Source organism: Takifugu rubripes, chromosome 2 (genome assembly GCF_901000725.2).
Source record: "Takifugu rubripes chromosome 2, fTakRub1.2, whole genome shotgun sequence".
In the NCBI taxonomy this organism is placed as follows: domain Eukaryota; kingdom Metazoa; phylum Chordata; class Actinopteri; order Tetraodontiformes; family Tetraodontidae; genus Takifugu; species Takifugu rubripes.
The window spans coordinates 11,240,949-11,261,824 of record NC_042286.1 but is presented as its reverse complement, the minus strand read 5'-3'; the positions used below and the strand labels follow the sequence as shown (position 1 = coordinate 11,261,824).

Sequence of the window (20,876 nt, the reverse complement as noted above, 5' to 3'; positions counted from 1 at the left end):
GTGAGATGTTCGCTTGACAATTCCATGAACTAAAACCTGTTTTTTTAAAGTTGCCAGCTTCTCTGATGGGCATCAACCATAGGCTCACTTTTCCACCGCGTTAAATATGCTGAATGATATTTAGTATGCCCATTATACCTTTCTATTTTTGCCTCTCTAGTGTCCAAGAGTGATGTTACCAGATGTAAGTACATTTGCGGTAAAACAAGGGGATGCTTTTTTCTCTCAAGCGATGAAAGCATGATTCATGACATCATCAAGCGAGACTTTTAACCCATTCACCCCTCCAGTGACGCTGTGGTTCACCTGACACTGGACAGAGCTGATTGTCCTGTCTTTGTCTGTGTCTGTCTCATCGTCCCTCCATCAATTCATGTGGCTATCCATCCTTGCATCATCCATCCATCCTTCATCCATCCATCCATCCATCCATTCATCCATCCATCCATCCATGCTTTAGTTGAATATGTTCTGACTTGGTTGATTGGCTGAAGAAGGAATTGAACTGTGCATGCACTGGTCCACAGGTTTTTGATATTTTGATGGCTGAATCCATCCATCCATCCATCCATCCATCCATCCATCCATCCATCCATCCATCCATCCATCCATCCATCCATCCATCCATCCATCCATCCATCCATCCATCCATCCATCCATCCATCCATCCATCCATCCATCCATCCATCCATCCAAAGACTAAATCCATTTTTGTCTTTTCATATATAAAGCTACAATCCTTGATGCAACTGAGTCGTAGTATCTTTGTTTTGCCCCAAAAACCTCTAAAAATAAATAAAATGATTTTTCTGATCACAAACAAGCCCTTTCGAGTCACACACTGCAGGGCCAATCTATCAAGGACTGTGCCTTTAATATATATGATACTCCACAAAGATCTCTGGGGAAACACAACTGTTCCTTCAGCAGAATGATTGAGTGACGTGCTTCTAAGTGTTCTATCTCTGTCGACATACGTTTTCCAGTGCCATATGCCCCTGCCACCAACTTGGTTGTGTATAATGAAACCACAACCAGTTTGAATGCCCGATGGAATCCAGCTCCAGGTCCAGTCCAAAACTACAGCGTCACCTACGTGCCCACATCTGGAGGCAGACCCCAGACTGTAAGTTCTCCCCTTCAACTCTTATTCTCAATTAGCCAAATGTTTGGTTTCAAATCACTAGCAGACAGTTTTCACTCCCTCCACAAACAAGACATAAAAGAAGGGCTGAAGCATGCTAAATTATGCTTATGTTCATCCTTACACACATCACTGCAGACTGATGGCTGCTCTGATAAGGACCAAACCCTTTAATCTGGCTCCAGCATTCCATTCAGCTTTGAGACTGTTTTACTGCCAGCATTTTCTTTTTTTGCTGATTAAATTACATTGTGGGTAGAGTGCCTGAGGTTTAAAGTGCGTGAGTTGTTGCTTCCTTAGTGATAGCAACCGCATTTGGTTTTAAAAGACAAGAACACAAGAACAGCTCAGATAACCATAGATACACAATATAACAACATCCAACAAACTGAAATGAACTACTTTCTTTCCCCGATTAGACACAGGTCAGTGGAAGGAAAAATAGCATCCTGCTTCCCAAGCTGACCCCTGACACGGAATACTCCATCGGTGTGACTGCCATCTATGCCAAAGGCGTCAGCAAGGACCTGACCGGTCTCGGAAAGACCAGTACGTTTATCCAGTTGTTAATGGTTCCTGGTGATATAGTGTGCTGCACTGAGGGTTATAAACTTGAATGCGATGAATAAAAATATCTTTTGTTTTATTGATTTTCTCCTGCTTTTACCTTATCATAGAACCTCTGGGGGGTGTAAAGAACTTGCAAGTCACCGACCCCACCACCAGCACTCTCAATGTCAAATGGGAGCCTGCTGAGGGCAACGTGCGCCAGTATAAGGTCAACTACGTCCCGACAGATGGAGGACCAGAAGAGATGGTAAAATTGAAACCAGACTAACAGAATTAGAATGCTTCCTCTTCTAACTGTACATAATAACGAATGCCTTTTTGTCACTCTGCTCTCCAGGTCCAGGTTCCCGGCAGAACCCACAACACTGTGCTGAAGAACCTGCAGCCGGATACTGATTACACTGTCACCGTGGTTCCAGTTTACCCTACTGGGGAGGGAAAACCTGAGTCTGAGAACGGCAAAACATGTAAGACCCACATGTTTCTAATAGTTTTTTTGTGAATGGGAAGTCAGAATCCGCTCAGGGATGTTGAGCAGATGTGATATCCTTGGAAGAGACAAACAGACTGTGTTTGCTCCAGAGCAAGGCATCATTCACATCTGTCCAGACTAAAGTTGCTGGCCTGAGTTGCTGGCTCACTGTAAATATAGATACATCAAGAACCTCAGACAAAGCACTGGCTCATATCACATTTCCAAACCTTAAAGCTAACCCAAAGTGATTGCATGAAATCCGCAGTCCTAAATTGCATGTAAAAACACAACAGAACTCAAGATGTAAAATAACAAGCTTGGTCAGCTCTGTTTGAAACAGAGATGCTCCAGTTTTAAACTCCGGGTCTCTACTGGGAATGATTCAGCACAATTTGTGGGCTGATTGCGAAGGAAGGAATTCCTCTTGGCAGAGCTCGATAATGATGTCAACCTCTGCGTCTTTGCTGTAATATTGTCCATTTATAGGTTTGGGTGAAGGGTAGAGCTCATGATAATGGCGGGGCTGGAGAATGGGATGGGGGTGTGTTGAGTATTTGGCACTCTTTTGGGAAAAAGAAACAAAACTGGTTAAGAAATGAATAGAGAGCATTGTATGTTTTATGGTTCTCGGCTTACCCAGCTAAGGTCACGCTGCAAACACGCTAGCGTTACCCCATTTTCCTTTGTGCAGCTATGTCCTGTGGGCAGTTTACCGCAACTTGTGGTTCTACACCATATAGCAAATCTCAGCGTTCTAATACTCCTGTTGTAGTTGCATTATTAGCTAAGTATGTTTAACCTAACTGTGCCTAAGAAAAACAAAGGTCCTTTCTAGGCAACAGGCTTCGGCCTGTGAAACTTTTAATGCACGGAAGCTCACTTATAGTGTTTTGCCGGCTGCGTTTTTCCCCACTGCATTTATGGGCTTCTAACGAGGAGCACCACAAAGCCTCTAAACATCTGCTCTGGTTTTTTAGATGACTAGCTTCATGCAGAGCTCCATGCACATCTTGTATATCCTTTTCATTAACCTTTAGGGCACTGAGAGGAAGTGTCCTGTTGACTGAGCTATTGTTATAAACAGTCTTAAACTTGCCTCGCTTGGTTGCAGGGCAGCATTGTTCTCCTTTTATTGAAACGTTCTCATGTAGTCGGATTCCTGTGGGTGTAGCTATTTATGTGGATAAAAATTGGCCTGAACAGTAAATGAGATAAAGAGGAAGCTATTCTCACTTTTATTAGGAAAATCATTCTGTGCTTTAAAATGAAAGCCTGAGAAAACTCCATAGGAAGACAACTTGAATTGGTACACACCTGGATGGATTTAGTCTATTATTAAGTGACCTCTGTCATCAACAATTTCATCAACAATTTCTAATTATCCAATTGCACTGGGGAACAATTCGAAAAAACGTGCTCTCGATTTTCATTTTTATGCTGATTAAAACAAAAATTGGCATTTTGATTCCAAAATTGCAGTCAGTTTTTTTCCCCCAGTATGTCAAGTTTTTTCTCCACAGCTTCCCCTCTGGATAAGCAAAATTCCACTAATTGGCTGTAGTAAAACTTGGCAGTTGATTATGACTGGACTCACGTTGCATCTTGTTTGTGCAGCCACAGTTGAGTCAGTGTGGTGAGAGGTGTGTGCAGCTCCCAATAGGTCAGTAGTCTATAGTCAATAGCCTAGAAAAACTGAGATCAGTTTTGGATTCCGCACCTAAATATGAGTTACAAACAGCTCTCAGACCTAACTTAACAAAAACTGTGTTCCCCAGTGTTATCTGTCTTCTCAGTCTGTAGAGCTTGAAAACCTCTCCCCTTTTCTCTTTGGTGAACTGTCCTCTCATTATTGTTTTGTCTTTCCCTTCTTAACCTCCCCCTGACCCTTGCTTCAACCTTTCACTTTCTTATCTCTGTATTTGCCTCTAATGACACGCTCACCACCTGTCATTGCTGGTTCCACAGTGGAAAGAAGCCCAGTCAGGAACATTGAGGTTTTCAACCCGACTACCAACACCCTGAATGTTCGGTGGGAGGCTGCCAAAGGCCCCGTCGAGGGTTACCGGGTAGTCTACGCTCCTGTGAATGGTGCCAAGCCTTCTGAATCTGTGAGTGTCCTTCCACTGCTTCTTAAGGATTCATAAATTGTACACACACAACGAAGGTGTGATTTTTTTTATCTCTAACTTTTCAACTAAGACGTCTTCACACTGTACCACTTTACTGTAAATCTGTGGCATCTGGCAGCCTTGTGAACCGTGTTTTCATGAGCTCGGCAGTCTGCATGGCTTAGCGAAACCCCAAATATTTCTCCGGCCAGGATGCAACAAACATCTGCCCGGAACGTGGCACAATTAAGAGCCATTTCTTCACTACAAATCTAATTGGGTGCTCTTTGAAGAGAGGCACATTCCATTAAGACACATCTGCTCTGTCTGGATTTCCGTCAGTTTTTCAGGTCTCGGCACACTAATGCACGTCAGATGAAGATCTGCCGAGTGAAAGACCAGATTCAGTTCCTAAAGCTTAGCTTGAAATAGAAAAGTCTGCATCTTCCCTTCTCTTCGCCCACAACACAGGACATCTTGATCATTTCTTGATCTCAACGGAGCCTACACAAGACACTCTCAGGGGTTATCTCAATGTCAGAGTCCTCAAGCCATGCCGACCTTATCTTGTCCATCGAATTGACCCTCTGAGCCCCTCTGTAATCAGCTGTCAGACTGTCAGACAGAACTTATGTGGCCTTTTCCCTCTCTGCTGAGAAAAAGAGTTGGTGAATGAAAGAGATGTCAAAGGGAGGGGACAACAGCAGCAGCTGCCAACACAGAGACGAATGATCCTTTTGTATGCAATGGGTGGGAATATCTATCATGTCTGCACGCTCCTACACAGATTTCTCGACTGAGCGGAAAACACTTTGAATATTCTGTGTCTTTGCCTGAGTTTAATCATCTGTAGGGGTATTGGTATTGCGCTGACACATATATCATTTTTTTTGGGTGCAGATTGTGGTACCAGGGACCACAGCCTTCCTGGAGCAGTTGCTCCCAGACACTGATTACAATGTAGGAGTGGTTGCTCTGTATAGCGATGGCGAGGGTCCAGCTATCAGTGACGCTGGAAAGACACGTAAGAACCCAAACACAGCATAAGAGCTCATCGCACAGGGTCTGGATACATGAAGATGTTCACGTTGTACGTATTTATGCACCCTCAGTGCCACGTAGTGGACCAAGGAACGTGCAGGTATATGACCCAACCACCAGCTCACTCACTGTCAGCTGGGAACCTGCTATAGGCCCTGTGACGCAATACCGCATCACCTACGCTCCAACTACCGGAGACCCCATTGAGGAATATGTAAGCGTGCTGACAAGTCCACAAAGTTAAAGAAAGGACAAATCTGATTTAATCATCTAATTTAATCTTCCCTCAACCCATGGGTATGGCAGACTACAGTACCAGCAAACAGGAACAATGTTCTTCTGCCGAACCTGGATCCAGACACTCCTTATAACATCAAAGTGACGGCCATCTATGATGACGGACCTGGAGGAGAGTTGGAAGGAAATGGACGCACGTGTATGTATATTTTATCCATACTATCTGTTGTGTATGTCTGAATACACACACAGACACACACGGACTAGCAGTCTGGAATCAACAAGAAAGAAAAACAAGGACAGGGATGAGTTACTTTAGAGTCTAAGACAATATGACTAAATCAGAAACAGTGGGATTACTGCCCCTTTTTTGGAAAGGCTTAAAGCATAAGGAGTCCCTGCCAGAGAATCAAGATTTGGCCGTGCTCTTGAGCGAGGGCGCTTCCTGTGCTGGCTGAAGCCTGAGAGTCATTTTTCTTTTAAACAAGTGCAGTACTATCAAAACCCTGCTCCTCTAGATAATATGGTGAGATGTGCCAATCATCATGTTCATGCTTTAATAATGACCATGCTGAGAGGTCACTGAAACTGGATACACTGAGGAATACACTGTGTTGACTGGCCTGTATTGGTGCTCCACAGTGGATATGCTCGGACCCCGAAACCTTCGCGTTTCTGACGAATGGTACACTCGCTTCCGGGTGTCCTGGGACCCCGCCCCCTCTAAGGTTAATGGATACAAGCTGCTCTACAAGCCCAAAGGTATGAGCGTGTTGGTGTAGGATCATGTGTGGTGATTCTAATTGGATGCACATTTTTGGACATTTTCTTAAACCACCTCTGTCCATTTCAGACTCTACAGAGGATTACACAGAGGTCTTTGTTGGGGATGTCACCTCTCACCAACTGCATAACTTGAAACCTGGAACCACATATGACCTTGAGGTCCTGGCACAATATGACAAAGGCTCCAGTAAACCTCTGGATGGTGAAGGCACCACATGTAAGGGAGAATGAATTTTGAGTTTCGAGTTTACATTGTCTAAACCCTCGTTGAAGAAGAACCCATAGTGAGAGTCATGCTTCCCTTTAGTGTACCTGAATGTGACGGACCTGACCACCTACAATGTCGACCATGACTCCTTCTGCATCCGATGGACCCCTCACAGAGCGGCCACCTCCTACAGACTCAAAGTCAACCCTCTGGACCGTAAGTGCATTACTCTCAGCATGCTACACATAATAAACCTTCTGCCACTCTGATCTTGTCTCTGCATCAGCAGAATCCAAAAACGGAGCCCAGGAGATCACTGTCAGGGGCTCAGAGAGCAGCTATTGCTTCGACGGTTTGAGCCCTGACACCCTTTACAATGCAACAGTGTACACTCAAACCCCCAACCTGGAGGGACCCGGGGTCAGCGTGCAGGAGAAGACACGTAAGATAACATTCTCTGCGCTACTGTAATGTGGACTTATGAGATGCCAAAACCCTCCAGTTCATTGAAACTCATGGTTGAATGCAAGTTTCTCTTCTGTTCTTCAGTGGTCAGAACCACAGCGGTGCCAACCCAACCTCCCACCCCTCCCGCTCCTGCAACAGTCCCGCCTGCACTGGATGGTGAGGATCTCTGTCACATTGGCGTGATATCAAACAGCCCATGCTTCTGAGATCTTCAGATACTGTAGAGACATGAACTTTGGGCAGCCTGTGCGTTTCCCCCAAATTTAACATCAATGAGACAATCGTCTGGGACCTCTGCAATTCCAGGCAGCAAGATTTGCCATTGTGTGTGGCAGTTAGAAGTGGCTGAAAGCACCATTTTCAATCTTCAAAATAAGATATAGAATGAGAACAATTCTGTGTAATAATAGTTTTTGAGACACATCCTTACTTTTCCAAAAAACGCAGAGCCCAGTGCGATAAGGCCATAAACTGTTTCTTTGACAAACATTTTTGCATCCGTGCTCAGTGTGCAAAGGTGCCAAGGCAGACCTAGTCTTCCTCATCGACGGTTCCTGGAGTATCGGCGACGAGAGCTTCAACAAGGTGATCCAATTTGTCACGAGCATGATCGGAGCATTTGACGTGATCAGCCCCAACGGCATGCAGGTGCGTGCAGGTTAAACTCTCCGTGGCTTCTCAAAAGATGTCTTTGTTGAATTATACTCTTTCAATATCCATCGTTTTGTCTCCTTGAACAGGTTTCACTGGTGCAGTACAGTGATGACGCCAAAACAGAATTCAAACTCAACACTTACTATAACAAAGGCGTCGTGATATCAGCTTTGAAATCTGTGCGCTACAGAGGAGGAAACACCAAGACAGGTGTGGCACTGAGAAAAATAAAGCCGTTGTAGTTGATTTTATAAAGAAAAGTTGTTCCGATCAGACATGGGTATATGTCCTCTTCTGCTCCAGGCATCGCTCTGAAGCACGTCTATGAGAAAGTCTTCACCTCAGACAACGGCATGAGGAGGAACGTGCCAAAGGTGTTGGTGGTACTCACCGATGGACGTTCCCAGGACGACGTGAAGAAGAGTGCGGAGAAACTGCAGCACTCTGGTAGGCGTGGCAGAATTCATCTGCTTTGTGTGCATTCGCATCAGAGCTGGTTTTCATAATCCACTTGACTTGGTGTCCTCCCAAACTGATCCGCTTCATTTAATAAAGCCTTTTATTCATTCCTGCAGGCTACAGCGTCTTTGTGGTGGGAGTGGCCGACGTAGACATGACCGAGTTGAGAATCATCGGCAGCAAACCCAGCGAGAGACACGTGTTTGTTGTAGACGATTATGATGCTTTCGCCAAGATCCAAGACAACTTGATCACTTTCATCTGTGAAACAGCCACTTCCAGTAAGACAGATTATTGAATTTCTCATCATATAATTAAGTTCTGTTTTACTTTTTAACACTTTTTAACACCAATCAAGGTTTGCTTACTACACTTTCAGGGGGGGGTCAGGAAAAGTACAAGTCACTTTCTTTCCAGTCTGTTTTTCCAGATGTCTAAATCTTTTTTGTCCTGCCCTAGCTTGCCCTCTGATCTACATCAATGGGTACACAACACCTGGTAAGCAGCATCATCAATTTCCCCCTGAAGTTGTTGTCAGTCACAAGAAATACTGTGCTACAATGGTCATTTTCCATCCTTCTGCAGGCTTCAGGATGCTGGAGGCCTTCAATATTACAGACAAGACCTTTGCCGGAATGAACGGTGTTTCCATGGAGCCGGGCTCCTTCAACAGCTACATTGCCTACAGGGTGCACAAAGATTCCTTCATAAACCAGCCAACCAAGTAAGACTTCAAGCTAATGGTTATTTGCGGTGTGTCAACCAGACAGAGTGGGAGTGTCATAACATGCATCTTTCCAGCCTTATCGCTCAGCCCAGAGTCATGTCTCAACAAAGATCCTCAACAGCCTTTGTGGTCTCAGGAGTCTTTTCCCTAGAAATGAAGAGTAACACATTAAATATGTTTTAACAGGTTGTCCTCTCACCTATGTTACGCAGGAAAACAATAATTCCCCCCTGGGTCATGCTTTAAATGGTGTTGGCCAAGTGCAGAAATCCAGAGCTTTCCAACATGCTTTGTAAATATGTTTATAACCTCGTGGATTTGCTGTGGTGGGGGGCAATTGTCTTAATTTGCACAAATGGAAACCTTCTGAAAATGATTTCAGCATGTGGGTTGTTCCTGCCAGTCCACCAGGAGAACGGCGATTGTTTACAGCTAGCTTGACAGGGCGGATGCTACACCGTTGTTACAGGATTTGCTGGTGACAGTCTGGGTGTAATGCGGATGTATGTTTTTAACACTAACAGGGAGATCCATCCGGAGGGTCTACCCCCATCTTACACTATCGTCCTCCTCTTCCGCCTGCTGCCCGATTCGCCCTCGGAACCCTTTGATATCTGGCAGATTTCCGACAAAAACAACAACCCTGAAGTCGGGGTCAGCCTCAACCGTAAGTATCCTCGTATGGCCCTCAGCTGGGGAGCTGAGCTAAGGCGTGCACAGCTGGACTGGATTAGAAACCAGAGATGTTATACCTCAATTCCTCAGCCTGTTTGGACAACCAAAGCTAATTGATCTTTGTCAGATCAGGCCTATTGAAAAATGGCAGACTGCACTGAATTAAATTGCAATTTTGGAATTCAACTTGAATTCTTTCAGCCTCCCATTTATTTGTATGTATGTTTTATAAGTGTAATAAAATTTTGAAGCAAATAGGAGCTTGCACATAATCCACCTTGGCTCTCCGGAGAAGCCTACTCTGCCATCCTGTCTGTGCCTTGCGTGCCTCAGCACAATAACCAAGTCTCAGGTATTAATCCAGACTCTTCTCCTTTCAGCTTCCAGCAAAACAATCACATTCTACAACAAGGACACTCGAGGCGAGATCCAGAAAGCCACATTCAATCAGGAGCAAGTGAAACGGGTTTTCCATGGTAGCTTCCACAAGGTGCGTGCATTATGTGCATGCCATATAATGATGTTATTCATGTATCGGTTTTAAGTCTGTTCATTTTTTACCTGCCCTCCATCTCAAGAAGGCTGCCCTGCTGTCAGGCTAGGCCTGGTTTTTAATTGCGCTTCATCTCTCGTCTTTTCCGACCACGGTTAGTTGGCATGATAAATGGCTTTTGGAGACTATGAACGCATTTAGGGAAAACTTTGATACCGCACAGACTGCTTGTAATATGTATGGTTACAGTAATCACGGCGGTTTGACCACATCAAGACCGAAGGATATCCTGGTAATCAGGAATTCCAAAGCAGTCTGAGCTGACATTTAGCACCAGCTGCCACCAACTCAGTTGAAGTTTATTTGTCCTTGTTATACTTTTATAGAAGCGTTTTTCCACCATAAATTTTAAGCTTTACTTACAGAAAGACTCAAGAAATACAGATTTTTGGTGCCGTTTCCAAACTATTTCCCATAATGCATCTAAATGGCACAGACTACATCCCACCATGTGTTTGGTGTCGAAAAGCTGTAATAAAAAGGTTCTCACGTTAAACTTTAGAATGCCTTAGTGTTCTTGTTCCACCCTTAGATGTTTTCAGGCAACATAAAAAAAAGAGAATAATAGTTTCAAGTGTTAACATTTAGTGGCTGCAAAGCATCCTTTGTTGCATCCCATCACAGTGCGGTGCAGAGGCCAGAATAATGAGGAGCTATATGTTTCCATCGTGACCTGGAATGACTTGGGAATCGCTGTCCAACTGCAGTTTCAAAGCTAATCAGATTGACCCCTTTTTAAAATGCACCACGGTCTTATCTGATATAACAGGCCGTCTGCTTCCTGAGCTGCCGTGAGCGATAAATTGGCTCCAACATCAGAGCATTTTCCTCAACTGGCTTTTCTGTTTCGCCATCCAGCATCATGCGTTTAATTAAGGGGAACGGAACCCTGGAAACTGTATGATGGGTCATCTGGATAAAAATGACATCATGGCTGGTCCACTTGGACAGCGGCCTGATTCATATGTGTATGCACGTGTGCGTGTAAACTCTCTGGTTGTGGCTGCGATGGAGACGCTGGCCTGACTGTACATTCAGTGGCCAGTTTTGTGGGGAAGTCGATGTTTTTATTCCATACTCCGGTGAACCTACAGTGGTCTACCTAGCTTCTTATTTCCTGGCCGCCGCTGCCGGTGTGCATTAACATGCTGTCTGTGGCTTCCCAACACTTTGTCCGTAGCTGTTTCAGACCGACCTCAACATGCGTCAGTCTGGAGGCCTGGGCTATTATTTATGTGTCCAGAGAAAGGAAAAAAAAAACCCTCAGGTTTCAGATTTGCTTCCTCACAGTATTAGCATTCAAAAAAGAATAACTAATAAACGGCCCAAAATATTTCTTAATTGCTACAATCCAAGAACTCTGCAGAGCTTCGGAGTCATCAGTTTCTTTGTGTTAAAATGACCATAATTCAGCATTTTGTTTCTGTTTTTGTTGTGTATCTGCCAGGCTTCTGGTAGATTTGGGGCTTTGAGGTAATAAGGAGTTACACTGCCTGAGGAAGGGGGTCATGGTATACCGGTAGTTGAACATGTGGGAAAGCTCTCACTGATGACTTTTACAGATGTTAGCCACTCACTAGCCCACCAGGGAATCCCCTCCCACACTGGAGGAGTGGGAGTCAGCCAGGAGAATTTTCCTGTTGATTGGAGTGAAGAAGACATTTTCCATGAGTTGTAGCAGCCAGTCAATGGTTTCAGCGTCACACTGGTAGGAGCACGAGTGTGTGAGCTGCTGTAGTGAGGCGCTGACCCTGAACTTCACCCCCCTCGCTGAAAACACACACAAACCTTGTTGTTGAGAGCTGTAAACGTCCTTTAGACTTTCCTCTCCATGTTCCAACTTATACGTACGCTACTTTAGACAGAGACGATGTTTTTTTCTTGTGAAATTGTGCTCTCACTGCTCTCATTGTGGTGTTTAAAAAAGTACATCTTTGGGCTATTTCTAATAATCTAGAAATACCGGAAATTAAAAGGTAATCAAGCAGCCTGCTAGCATGTGCCAGGCAACACAGAGAACCGTGAAAATGAAGTCAGCAGGTCGGCAAAAATGTGAAAAGCAAATGGATTTTTCCTGATTAGTTCATTGCTAAATCAGAGTCTTGGACTCATGTAGTGAAACCCATTCTTGAATGCATGCATGAAGCTAATGAAAGAATCCTGAAAGAAGAGCCAAGGACCATAAGATCTAAAGTGACGGGAATCATGACTGCTCGTGTGTGTGGATGCGCACTTTGACTGTAGAGGGTTGACACTCAGCAGCAGATATCGACTGTACAAGTGCTGGTCACTAGCCAGCTAGTTTCCTGAGACCCTATTTTCCAGTGAACGTCGTCCTTTTTTATGTTTGCTTGCCGATCGGTGAGGTAATATGTTCTTGCTCATTATTTGGCCTCCTGCTAGATCGTCCAAATATGTTTTGGTAAGCCCACAGAAGCATTGGGGTGTAATCAAGACGCTGGGATAAATGACACCCCTCTCTCTTTGTGGCTGACCGGATGGTTTGATCCGTCGCCAAGGAAGTCAACTGTAAGTTTGTGATTGGTTGCCAAGGACTGTGGCCTTGTCTGTGGTCGGTGCGGTCTTTGTAGAAAAATGGTGGCTTGCTTCTCCTGACATAAAGAGCGCTTGTCTCCCTGTCGAGCTGGGGAAAATTTGCAACTATGGAGGAAAAGTATGGAAAGTGTAGGACGTGTGATGGCAGGCCGCAAACGATATTGTTTCAAGATGTTGAGCGGGGAGTTTGAGAGGAACCTTCTGGCACTTTGTCATCTTGTGTTGTTGCTTGAAACTCCAACTGGAAAAGCAAACCTTGTCGTTTTGCCTTCTTTATGGTCCATTCAGCTCCGCAGGAATCAAGCAGCAGCCTTTTGCCAAATCATTGACCACTCTTGGGAAACAATGGAAACTATAATCAACATCAGAAGGGGCGAAATGATGCCCGGAACCCTGCAATTATGCCGAGCGTGGTATCAGCTCTTTAATAAGCCAAAAAAGGCCCTTGAAGGGTTCACTGAGGTTGTTTGAGCCTTGTCCCTCTTGATGCACGATGGCATTTTAAATGAAAAACGCGTTGCCGGTTGGCATTAAGAAGTCAAGAATGTTGTGTTTAGCTGAAGCCTCGTTCTTTCCCCCCACAGCTCCACATCACGGTCTCTCCAGACAAAGTCAAGATCAACCTGGACTGTCAAGAGGTGGCAGAGAGGCCCATTAAAGCAGCCAACAACATCACGCTGGACGGCTACGAAGTGCTTGGCAAGATGGTCAAGTCTGGAGGTGGAAGGAGGCAGTCTGCAACAGTAAGCGAAAATAAAAGCATACATTTCCAGAACGAACCGTTTCCAAGAGGCAAAAATTGAGTCTTAACTGTTGCCGCTGGCTCGCAGGGACGGAGTCCTGCGTGTGTCTCGTCCTCCCGAGGTCTCTGCTGTCTGCATCTGCTTTACGGCATCTTGATGTATGTTTTCTTCTCTTGTGCAGTTCCAGCTCCAGATGTTCGATATTATTTGCAGCTTAAGCTGGATCAGCCGAGACAAATGCTGCGACCTGCCCGCAACAGTAAGTGTTGGTTTTAGAATGGTGTCGAAATGCTGCTGCTATACATGGAGTGTTTTGATGCACATGTTGGAGTAATTGTAGCTAATTTGCCCCATTAATCTTGAATTCTGTCCCTTTAATCTGCTGTGTGTCAGAGGATTTTCCACTGTATTCACGCGTATCTGCTCAGACGTTTATGCTATATTGGCATGTTCTCATCAGGCTCCTAACTAGATGTTTATAAAGAAATCATCTCTACTGAGCTAAAGTGGCTCGTGTGCGCTGGCTAATTGTGCTAATTGTATTGTTGCTAGTACGAGCTCCCACTTACACGAGAGCAAGTATTGCTCCAGATTGCAGGTCCTGCCGTTTATTTTCATTCACCACACAGGCGCATTTATCCAATTATAAGTAATTCACCTGCAATTTGGAGCAGATCTCAATGCATCAAGCTAATGGCAGCATGATGATGCGATTGTGGGGGGGTCTTACACGTGGTTCTGTGATGGTCCTACTGATTCTGATGGGTTTGTCTTTTCATAGAGAGACGAGGCCAAGTGTCCCTCCCTCCCCCACTCCTGCACATGCACACAGGACAGCATTGGAGCACCAGGACCTTCTGGACCTCCGGTAAAGATGCGATTACAGTTTAGCTGAAATGGTTTTATCAGAAGTCAAATTTGATTTGAGGATGATGGTGAATCCATATTGCACCTGAGATAATTGAGGCGGTGTTGTTTTACCATTTTGGAAAGAGGGGCTTTAATAATGAAGAGAGTAACTGGAATATGAGTTCTTGCTGAACTGAGATCCAGTAAGGGTTTGGGAAGTTTTGGAGGTTTCAGTTCTGTTCGGAGTCTGGATTTGTTATATTCTAATTCTGTCTTTTCCAGGGAGGCCCAGGATCTAAGGGACCACGGGGAGACAGAGGAGAAAAGGGCAACTCCGTGAGTGTCTATGACTTAATTGCAAATGTTGTTAAGTTACACGAAAGACCAATTCTGGACTTATCCGTAAGCACTTATCTTTTCACCCGGGAAATGTTTCAGGGTCCAATGGGTCCACGTGGTGAGCCAGGTCTCCCAGGCTCAATGGGACCACCAGGTCCACAGGGTCCTAATGGACTGTCTCTACCTGGATCACCTGTAAGTCCACCTGAAACCACACTGAGCGTTCACACAGATGTAATTGCACAGTTTAAAGACCCATCAAGTCCTGAAAAGCTGGTTTAAATACGCACTCCCACCTAACAGGCAGCGCCCTCATAGGGATTTTCTAGTCATATATGACGCCAGACAGCGTAAAACAGAGACCAGAACTCCTTTTCCAAACCTTCTTCTCCACTTTCAGGGTCGCCAAGGACCAAAGGGAGATCGTGGAGATCCGGGCCAGCCTGGTGTTCAAGTAAGTAAACTCCCCTCTCATTTTGTGGCTTACGAACAGGAAACAAGAGACGATCCATCGAGAGCGGCGCTGCTGCTTTCAGTCCACTCAGCGAGATTAAAACCACAGTCGGAGTGGGAGGTTGGCCATGCCATCCTCAGGGAGACCCACACGCTCAGTTCAGCCCAGTGATTGACAAACGGTAGAAAGCCAGTGAGGCAGTTAAATTATTATGAAGCACAGACGCGGGTGACCAGAGAGGAAATAGGGGAATGGAACATGTTCTTTCCCAGCCTTGTAATTGATGATGATCGTGACTCTGTTTCAGGGTTGAAGCTTCTTTACTGTACTTACATTAGATGTCAGGCGGAGGACAAAACTGTTGCGGGTAAAATTGGAGAGATTTCTGTCAGAACCCCCCCCCCCTTCCTTCAGGGTAACTACTTTTTTATTCGAAGCATTAAATTTGGCAGCTGCACGTCATCGTCATTCACCCAACTCCCACTTTTCTGCTCGGGAGAGCATCACAACTGCTTATTCATTCCTCTGAATGAGCAAATTCCGACATGGGAGAAAGTTCTTCCGTGAACTTCAGAATCTGTTGGCGCCATTGTCCCAGTTGCCTCAGACAATGGCCTTTATTGTAAAACTGCTGTCTAGGCAGATGTCTACCAACCATCTGTCAACAGACAAGGGAGAAGTTCCCGAGGATTTGGAAAAAAGGATGATGTATTATCTTTGGCGAAATGAGTGGAAACCTACAGATGTAGAATCTGCTGTGATGGGGGCACTGGGGAGCTGTGCAAATATTCTGTTCCTGACTGTTAGCACTTAATAAAGTGTGTCTGTTTTTTTTAAACAGGGTTCTGCCGGGCAGCGTGGTCCTCTAGGCCCAGTCGGACCTGCAGGAGCACGGGTAAGACGCCCCCCCACGCCTCCTCGATGTGCACACTCTTTAGAGCTTGCAAATGGACACGACAGCCCTAATTGAGTCATTTAAAAAGACTCGTGGCTGAAGCCAATATGGGGCCTTGACACTGATGTATTGCATGAATGAGGTCCCCAGTGAACTTTAACTTATGTGTGATTGTACTTTGTTTCTTCGCAGGGGCCACCAGGGAAGGAGGGGTCGTCTGGACCCAGAGGCCCACCAGGGCCCATGGTGAGAGTCGACGTGCTTAGAACGTGTGGAGTCAAGAGCCAAATTACCTTGGCGCACGTGCCGTTTCCTGATATGACTGCATGAATTGTTCCCAATCAAAACTGCGGGGGCCCCTCTGACTCTAACGAGGAGGGGGTTCGAGCCTCGTTTTTGGCTGTTGTTTGGCCTTAATTCTACCATCACAATCACAAACAACTGGCACAGTGTGCTGGTTTAAAACTCACAAACAGCAAACCCATTTCGGTTTTCTAATTAATGCTGACTGGCATGTATGAGCATGTGTGTGTGTGTGTGTGTGTGTGTTGGGGGGTCATCATCCCACCGTTGGCTGTTGTGCATGTGTGTTTCCACTGTTTTCCTGTCTGCTTCATGCCCACATCCCACCTCTGCAGATGTGGAAGCGTATAAAGTTTCCAACACTGGTTACCTAATGATTAGCAGAGTTAAATGTTGGTAATGGCGCCTCGTGCAAAGAGATTTGAGAACACTTTCTATGTGTCCGTCCAGGGAAACCCTGGAAATCCAGGAGTACAGGGAATTACTGGGAAACCAGGAAAGCAGGGAGATCCAGGAAACCCAGTATGTATTGGCAAAAGAGTAGCCACAATGTGAAATGCAGGTTTTTGATTGTTCTAACGCTGTTCGTCGCTCTTATAGGGACCTGTTGGACTCAAGGGAGAGAAGGGAGAACGGGTACGTTTGAGTTAATTACATTATTACAACTCTGTCTGTCAGGAAGGAATCCTGATCTCAGCATGTTATTCTTTTGGTTTCCAGGGAGACTTTGCATCCCAGCACATGATGCGCTCCATTGCAAGACAAGTTTGCGAGCAGCTCGTCAACAGTGAGCAAAGCTATTCTCCCTCTTCCAGAAATCTCTGTTGGGGGGTCGGGGTGTTGATATATAGGCAAATTAAAACCAACGTCTTCATTTCCTTCAGGCCAGATGACCAGGGTTGAAATGATGCTGAACCAGGTTCCCTCGGGATACCGCAGCAACTCTCCCGGTCCCCCCGGTCCTCCTGGAACCCCAGGTGACCAAGGAATCCGCGGAGAGCCTGGACAACCTGGACGGACAGGTTTCCCTGGAAACTCTGGTTTGCCTGGAAATCAAGGAGAAAGAGGTGACATTTCTTTTTCTGAACGCTTTGTGGTTGGAGGCTGCTGAAGATGCAGATGCAAAAAAAGCACATTATTATCTGAGGAACTGGTAAATGTGAGTTTTGAATTTGGTTTTGTTTTGACAAAGGCTTGCCAGGCGAGAAGGGAGAGAGGGGACAACCAGGAACTGGTATCAGAGGACAAAGAGGTCCACCTGGGCCCCCAGGTAGGAGAGCTTCCCACAGATTTGTATATTGTGTCTTTGTATGTCCAGTCCTTCCTTCCTTCCTTCCTTCCTTCCTTCCTTCCTTCCTTCCTTCCTTCCTTCCTTCCTTGTTGTGTTGGACTGGAAGTTTGGTATTCATAAATCCACCTTTAGTCAGAGCCATGGTGTAATTCTAGAAACGATCTTTGGAACAAGAAAATACTAGTCAGGCTGATTTGTGTGCTCAGAAGAGGCCATTTGTCTTTTTTTAAAATGTGTTTCGAGTCGTGTGTTTTTTCTGCTCACTACATCAAAACCATTCTGATTTGGAGAGCTTTGTGAAAACATCAGGAAGCTGTTGATGTGTTCACTCCACAAAAACACTGACATCTCTGTTTCTGTGAATGAAGTGAGGAACCACCGAGTGTCAGTGGGTCTACGCCGATGACTCACTGTTGTGTGTGTGTGTGTGTGAGTGTTTGTGTGTGTGTGTGAGAGTGTGAGAGTGTGAGAGGAAGAGATTGTTGCACAACTCGCTTTCTTTGATGGCTTCCTTCAGAACACATGGGCTCACTTAGGGGAGAGAAAAAGAAGCAGGAGGGGGGGGGATTTTCCATCCTGAGATTTTATCGTCTAGACAGTCGAGGCTGGTGGGATGGGGGTGTTGGGGGTGTTGGGGGGGGGGGGGGGGTGTTGAAAGGGGGGTGGCATGGGGTAACTCTACACAGCTCTAGACTTTTAATTGAGCTGTGTCACTGGTTTTGTGTTTTAAGCTCACCCACCCTCTCTCACCCATACGCAGGGCAACAAGGAGAGTCGAGAACAGGTTCCCCGGGTCCTTCTGGCTCCGCTGGGCCTCGCGGCCCTCCGGGTCGCTCGGGTACTCCAGGAGTGAGGGGACCATCTGGACCCCCTGGATATTGCGATTCCTCTCAGTGTGTTGGAATTCCTTACAACGGACAAGGATACACAGGTACAGATTAGCAAGACCCTGCATGGATTTACAGTAGAGAACATGTGAGGTAGATAAATGCGGATGCAGACTAACTGCAACTGTTTCTTCCTGTGGAAAATGTGTGGAGATATAAATACAACAGAGGTCTGATTTTTGACCCAAAAGAGCTCCAAAGCTCCATTTTATTTCTGAGTAATGATGCTTAGCGAGTGCTGGACCTCATTGACTACCAGCGACTGCCAGGTTCTATCATCGGAGGGAGGGGAGGGCGGCGTTTAACGGACTGTCAGTCGGGATCCTCTGTGATTCAGTACCTCCATACATTTGACATTGAAGCTGGCATGTAAAGCATCGTAGCTAGTCCTGAATGATGAGTTGCTTTTAACCTTGTACCACAGAAATAAAACTCACCCCCTTCCTCTTTACACTATTTTCAGGTTAACATTTTCCGCGCCACTCACACTTTGAAGTCCTGTTTCTGAGATGTTTGCCCAGTTGCCGTGGGGGCATGTAAGGAAATTCGCCACGGACGTTAAAAATAAAGAAAAAAATTGAACATTCAAAACAGTAACAAAACAATGGAGCAGACTGGCACTAACATCATCTCACAGCTACAAGCTACAGCGATGGCAACCCGCTGGCCTGTTTGCATCTTGATCGAACGGTTGGGGGGAAACTAAACACAGACTGAGCGTTTCTACGAGGGAAGGAGCATGTATAGATCCCATCCAGAGCAAGTACTAACCAAGAAGATGCTGTAGCAGAAAGTTCCCATAGAGGTGATTTGTGTAAATAAGAGTGTTGGTGCCATGTAAATGATTGTATAGAGCGGGACGTCACTAAAACCCGAGTTAACATCTGTGTTGAGCTTGTGCCTCGTAACCCTCTGCTTACTGACCACCAGCATAACCTCCGTTTACGATGCCTTAAGTGGGCAAATCAGCCCTGGTCTAGATTGAAGCATGTTCCATTTGTACTGTTAATCATCATGTTTATCCTGTATGTTGAACAGTTAGCACCTAAAATTGCTATCCCACCATTTCCACGTGTTCTCTGTAATAAGAGCTGGTTATTTTTTATTGCGTTTTATTAGCACTTAGCTTTATGAATTTTATTCTAAATGTCCTCACGTCAGTTCAAAACTTTTTCTTTTTTTTTTGTTCATTTTGCAGTCATCTGAGAGGGATTTTTCTTATTTTGGAATTTGAGAGTGCAATATTATTTAAATTGTGCATGTGAACAGTTGCAGAAAGAACAGTTTATTTGATCTGCCGTCCCAAATATGTTTCTAGCCGGCCAGTACCCGCCTGAACCTGAGGTAGTGCCCATACCTGTGGAGCCATCTGGAGGGTTTGGGACAGTACAATCAGCCGGTAACTCACAAAACCGGCGTGGAAAGCGATCACTACCCCAAGACAACACAGAAACGCTAACATCATAGCAACAGTAAGAGAAAGCGTCACGCTGAAATTACTTCCAGGATCACGCATGAGAGGATGAACTGATTAGCAGAACAAAGCTAGTACTTATATGGGTTTGATACCCCTGGCTATATTTATCTTTTTTTTTTTTTAACGTGGGAAATTTGACCAAACTAAATTCCAGAAATATTATGACGTCGTTACACCCACCCACCCCCCCATTTACCGTTGATCTGCTCCAGACTGTGTAATGCACTAATCATGTTACAACTCTGCAAGAAGTATGTCAGAAAAGACAGTACGCATGTTTTAAGACACGTCACAGGCTTCACGCGCTCCTGATGTCAGCTGTTTCACATACTCCATAAGATCGCCACCAAAGATCGCTTCATTTCTGTAAACCAAGTGGTAATCTGACCTAGTGTAAGAATCCAAACATATTTTTTCTTTCTTTTTTTTTTGTGGTACCAAATGGTGGAATTGCATGTTTGTGTATATTTACCGAGGAAGTCAGAATATAGTTGTTTTCTATCTATGCAGTTTGGTTTCGGTTATGGAGTTAGATTAGCTTTTCTCATGTTGTAACTGCACATTTTGTGAATTCCACACACACCATTATTTTCTTATTTATTTCTGAATCAGAAGAGGCATTTTTCAATAAAACTACTGAAAATGTAACACTCGCCTCTGCTTGTTTTTATATGTCACACTTTGCTGAATCCAGTCTCTCAGATTTTCAGCTCACATCTCGAGCTTTTGACGGGCGGCTTGTTGACTTCAATAATAATAACTCAATAATAAAAATACATTTTTGGCGTGACATCAGCTCTGGGAAAATTCCTTTTGTTTGTAAATGTTAATGTCTGCAGACAAGAAATGAAGATATGAGACACAGATTAAGTTCTGCTGTTTTTAACTCAAGCATATGTACAGAGGAGCTCCACCAATGCTGAAGCATTATTAAAAACATCACAACAAGGAATGGGGCCAGAACTCCATTTTATTTG

General features: G+C 45.0%; 1 protein-coding gene across 3 annotated transcripts in view; it reads left to right on the top strand.

The window, feature by feature from the left end:
- Window positions 1-20,547, top strand: part of col12a1a (collagen, type XII, alpha 1a) — a 41,103-nt gene extending 20,556 nt beyond the window's left edge. Inside the window, exons 30-66 of one of the 3 annotated variants that reach the window (XM_011616041.2) lie at window positions 161-184; window positions 987-1,126; window positions 1,564-1,693; window positions 1,822-1,961; window positions 2,052-2,181; window positions 4,155-4,297; window positions 5,198-5,321; window positions 5,410-5,552; window positions 5,645-5,774; window positions 6,218-6,337; window positions 6,429-6,578; window positions 6,669-6,785; window positions 6,859-7,011; window positions 7,119-7,193; window positions 7,546-7,685; window positions 7,778-7,901; window positions 7,995-8,138; window positions 8,267-8,431; window positions 8,610-8,648; window positions 8,736-8,874; window positions 9,402-9,544; window positions 9,933-10,042; window positions 13,246-13,404; window positions 13,586-13,663; window positions 14,186-14,272; window positions 14,536-14,589; window positions 14,692-14,787; window positions 14,993-15,046; window positions 15,888-15,941; window positions 16,134-16,187; window positions 16,695-16,766; window positions 16,845-16,880; window positions 16,965-17,031; window positions 17,129-17,311; window positions 17,437-17,514; window positions 18,296-18,466; window positions 19,741-20,547. In XM_011616041.2, coding sequence (XP_011614343.2) covers window positions 161-184; window positions 987-1,126; window positions 1,564-1,693; window positions 1,822-1,961; window positions 2,052-2,181; window positions 4,155-4,297; window positions 5,198-5,321; window positions 5,410-5,552; window positions 5,645-5,774; window positions 6,218-6,337; window positions 6,429-6,578; window positions 6,669-6,785; window positions 6,859-7,011; window positions 7,119-7,193; window positions 7,546-7,685; window positions 7,778-7,901; window positions 7,995-8,138; window positions 8,267-8,431; window positions 8,610-8,648; window positions 8,736-8,874; window positions 9,402-9,544; window positions 9,933-10,042; window positions 13,246-13,404; window positions 13,586-13,663; window positions 14,186-14,272; window positions 14,536-14,589; window positions 14,692-14,787; window positions 14,993-15,046; window positions 15,888-15,941; window positions 16,134-16,187; window positions 16,695-16,766; window positions 16,845-16,880; window positions 16,965-17,031; window positions 17,129-17,311; window positions 17,437-17,514; window positions 18,296-18,466; window positions 19,741-19,889 — 4,115 coding nt within the window. In that variant the 3' untranslated portion in view covers window positions 19,890-20,547. Of the gene's footprint in view, window positions 1-160; window positions 185-986; window positions 1,127-1,563; window positions 1,694-1,821; window positions 1,962-2,051; window positions 2,182-4,154; window positions 4,298-5,197; window positions 5,322-5,409; window positions 5,553-5,644; window positions 5,775-6,217; window positions 6,338-6,428; window positions 6,579-6,668; window positions 6,786-6,858; window positions 7,012-7,118; window positions 7,194-7,545; window positions 7,686-7,777; window positions 7,902-7,994; window positions 8,139-8,266; window positions 8,432-8,609; window positions 8,649-8,735; window positions 8,875-9,401; window positions 9,545-9,932; window positions 10,043-13,245; window positions 13,405-13,585; window positions 13,664-14,185; window positions 14,273-14,535; window positions 14,590-14,691; window positions 14,788-14,992; window positions 15,047-15,887; window positions 15,942-16,133; window positions 16,188-16,694; window positions 16,767-16,844; window positions 16,881-16,964; window positions 17,032-17,128; window positions 17,312-17,436; window positions 17,515-18,295; window positions 18,467-18,885; window positions 19,020-19,740 lie in introns of those variants that run through there. The other 2 variants (XM_011616055.2, XM_011616046.2) reach the window with 2 other exon arrangements.
- The last annotated feature ends 329 nt before the right edge of the window (window positions 20,548-20,876 follow it).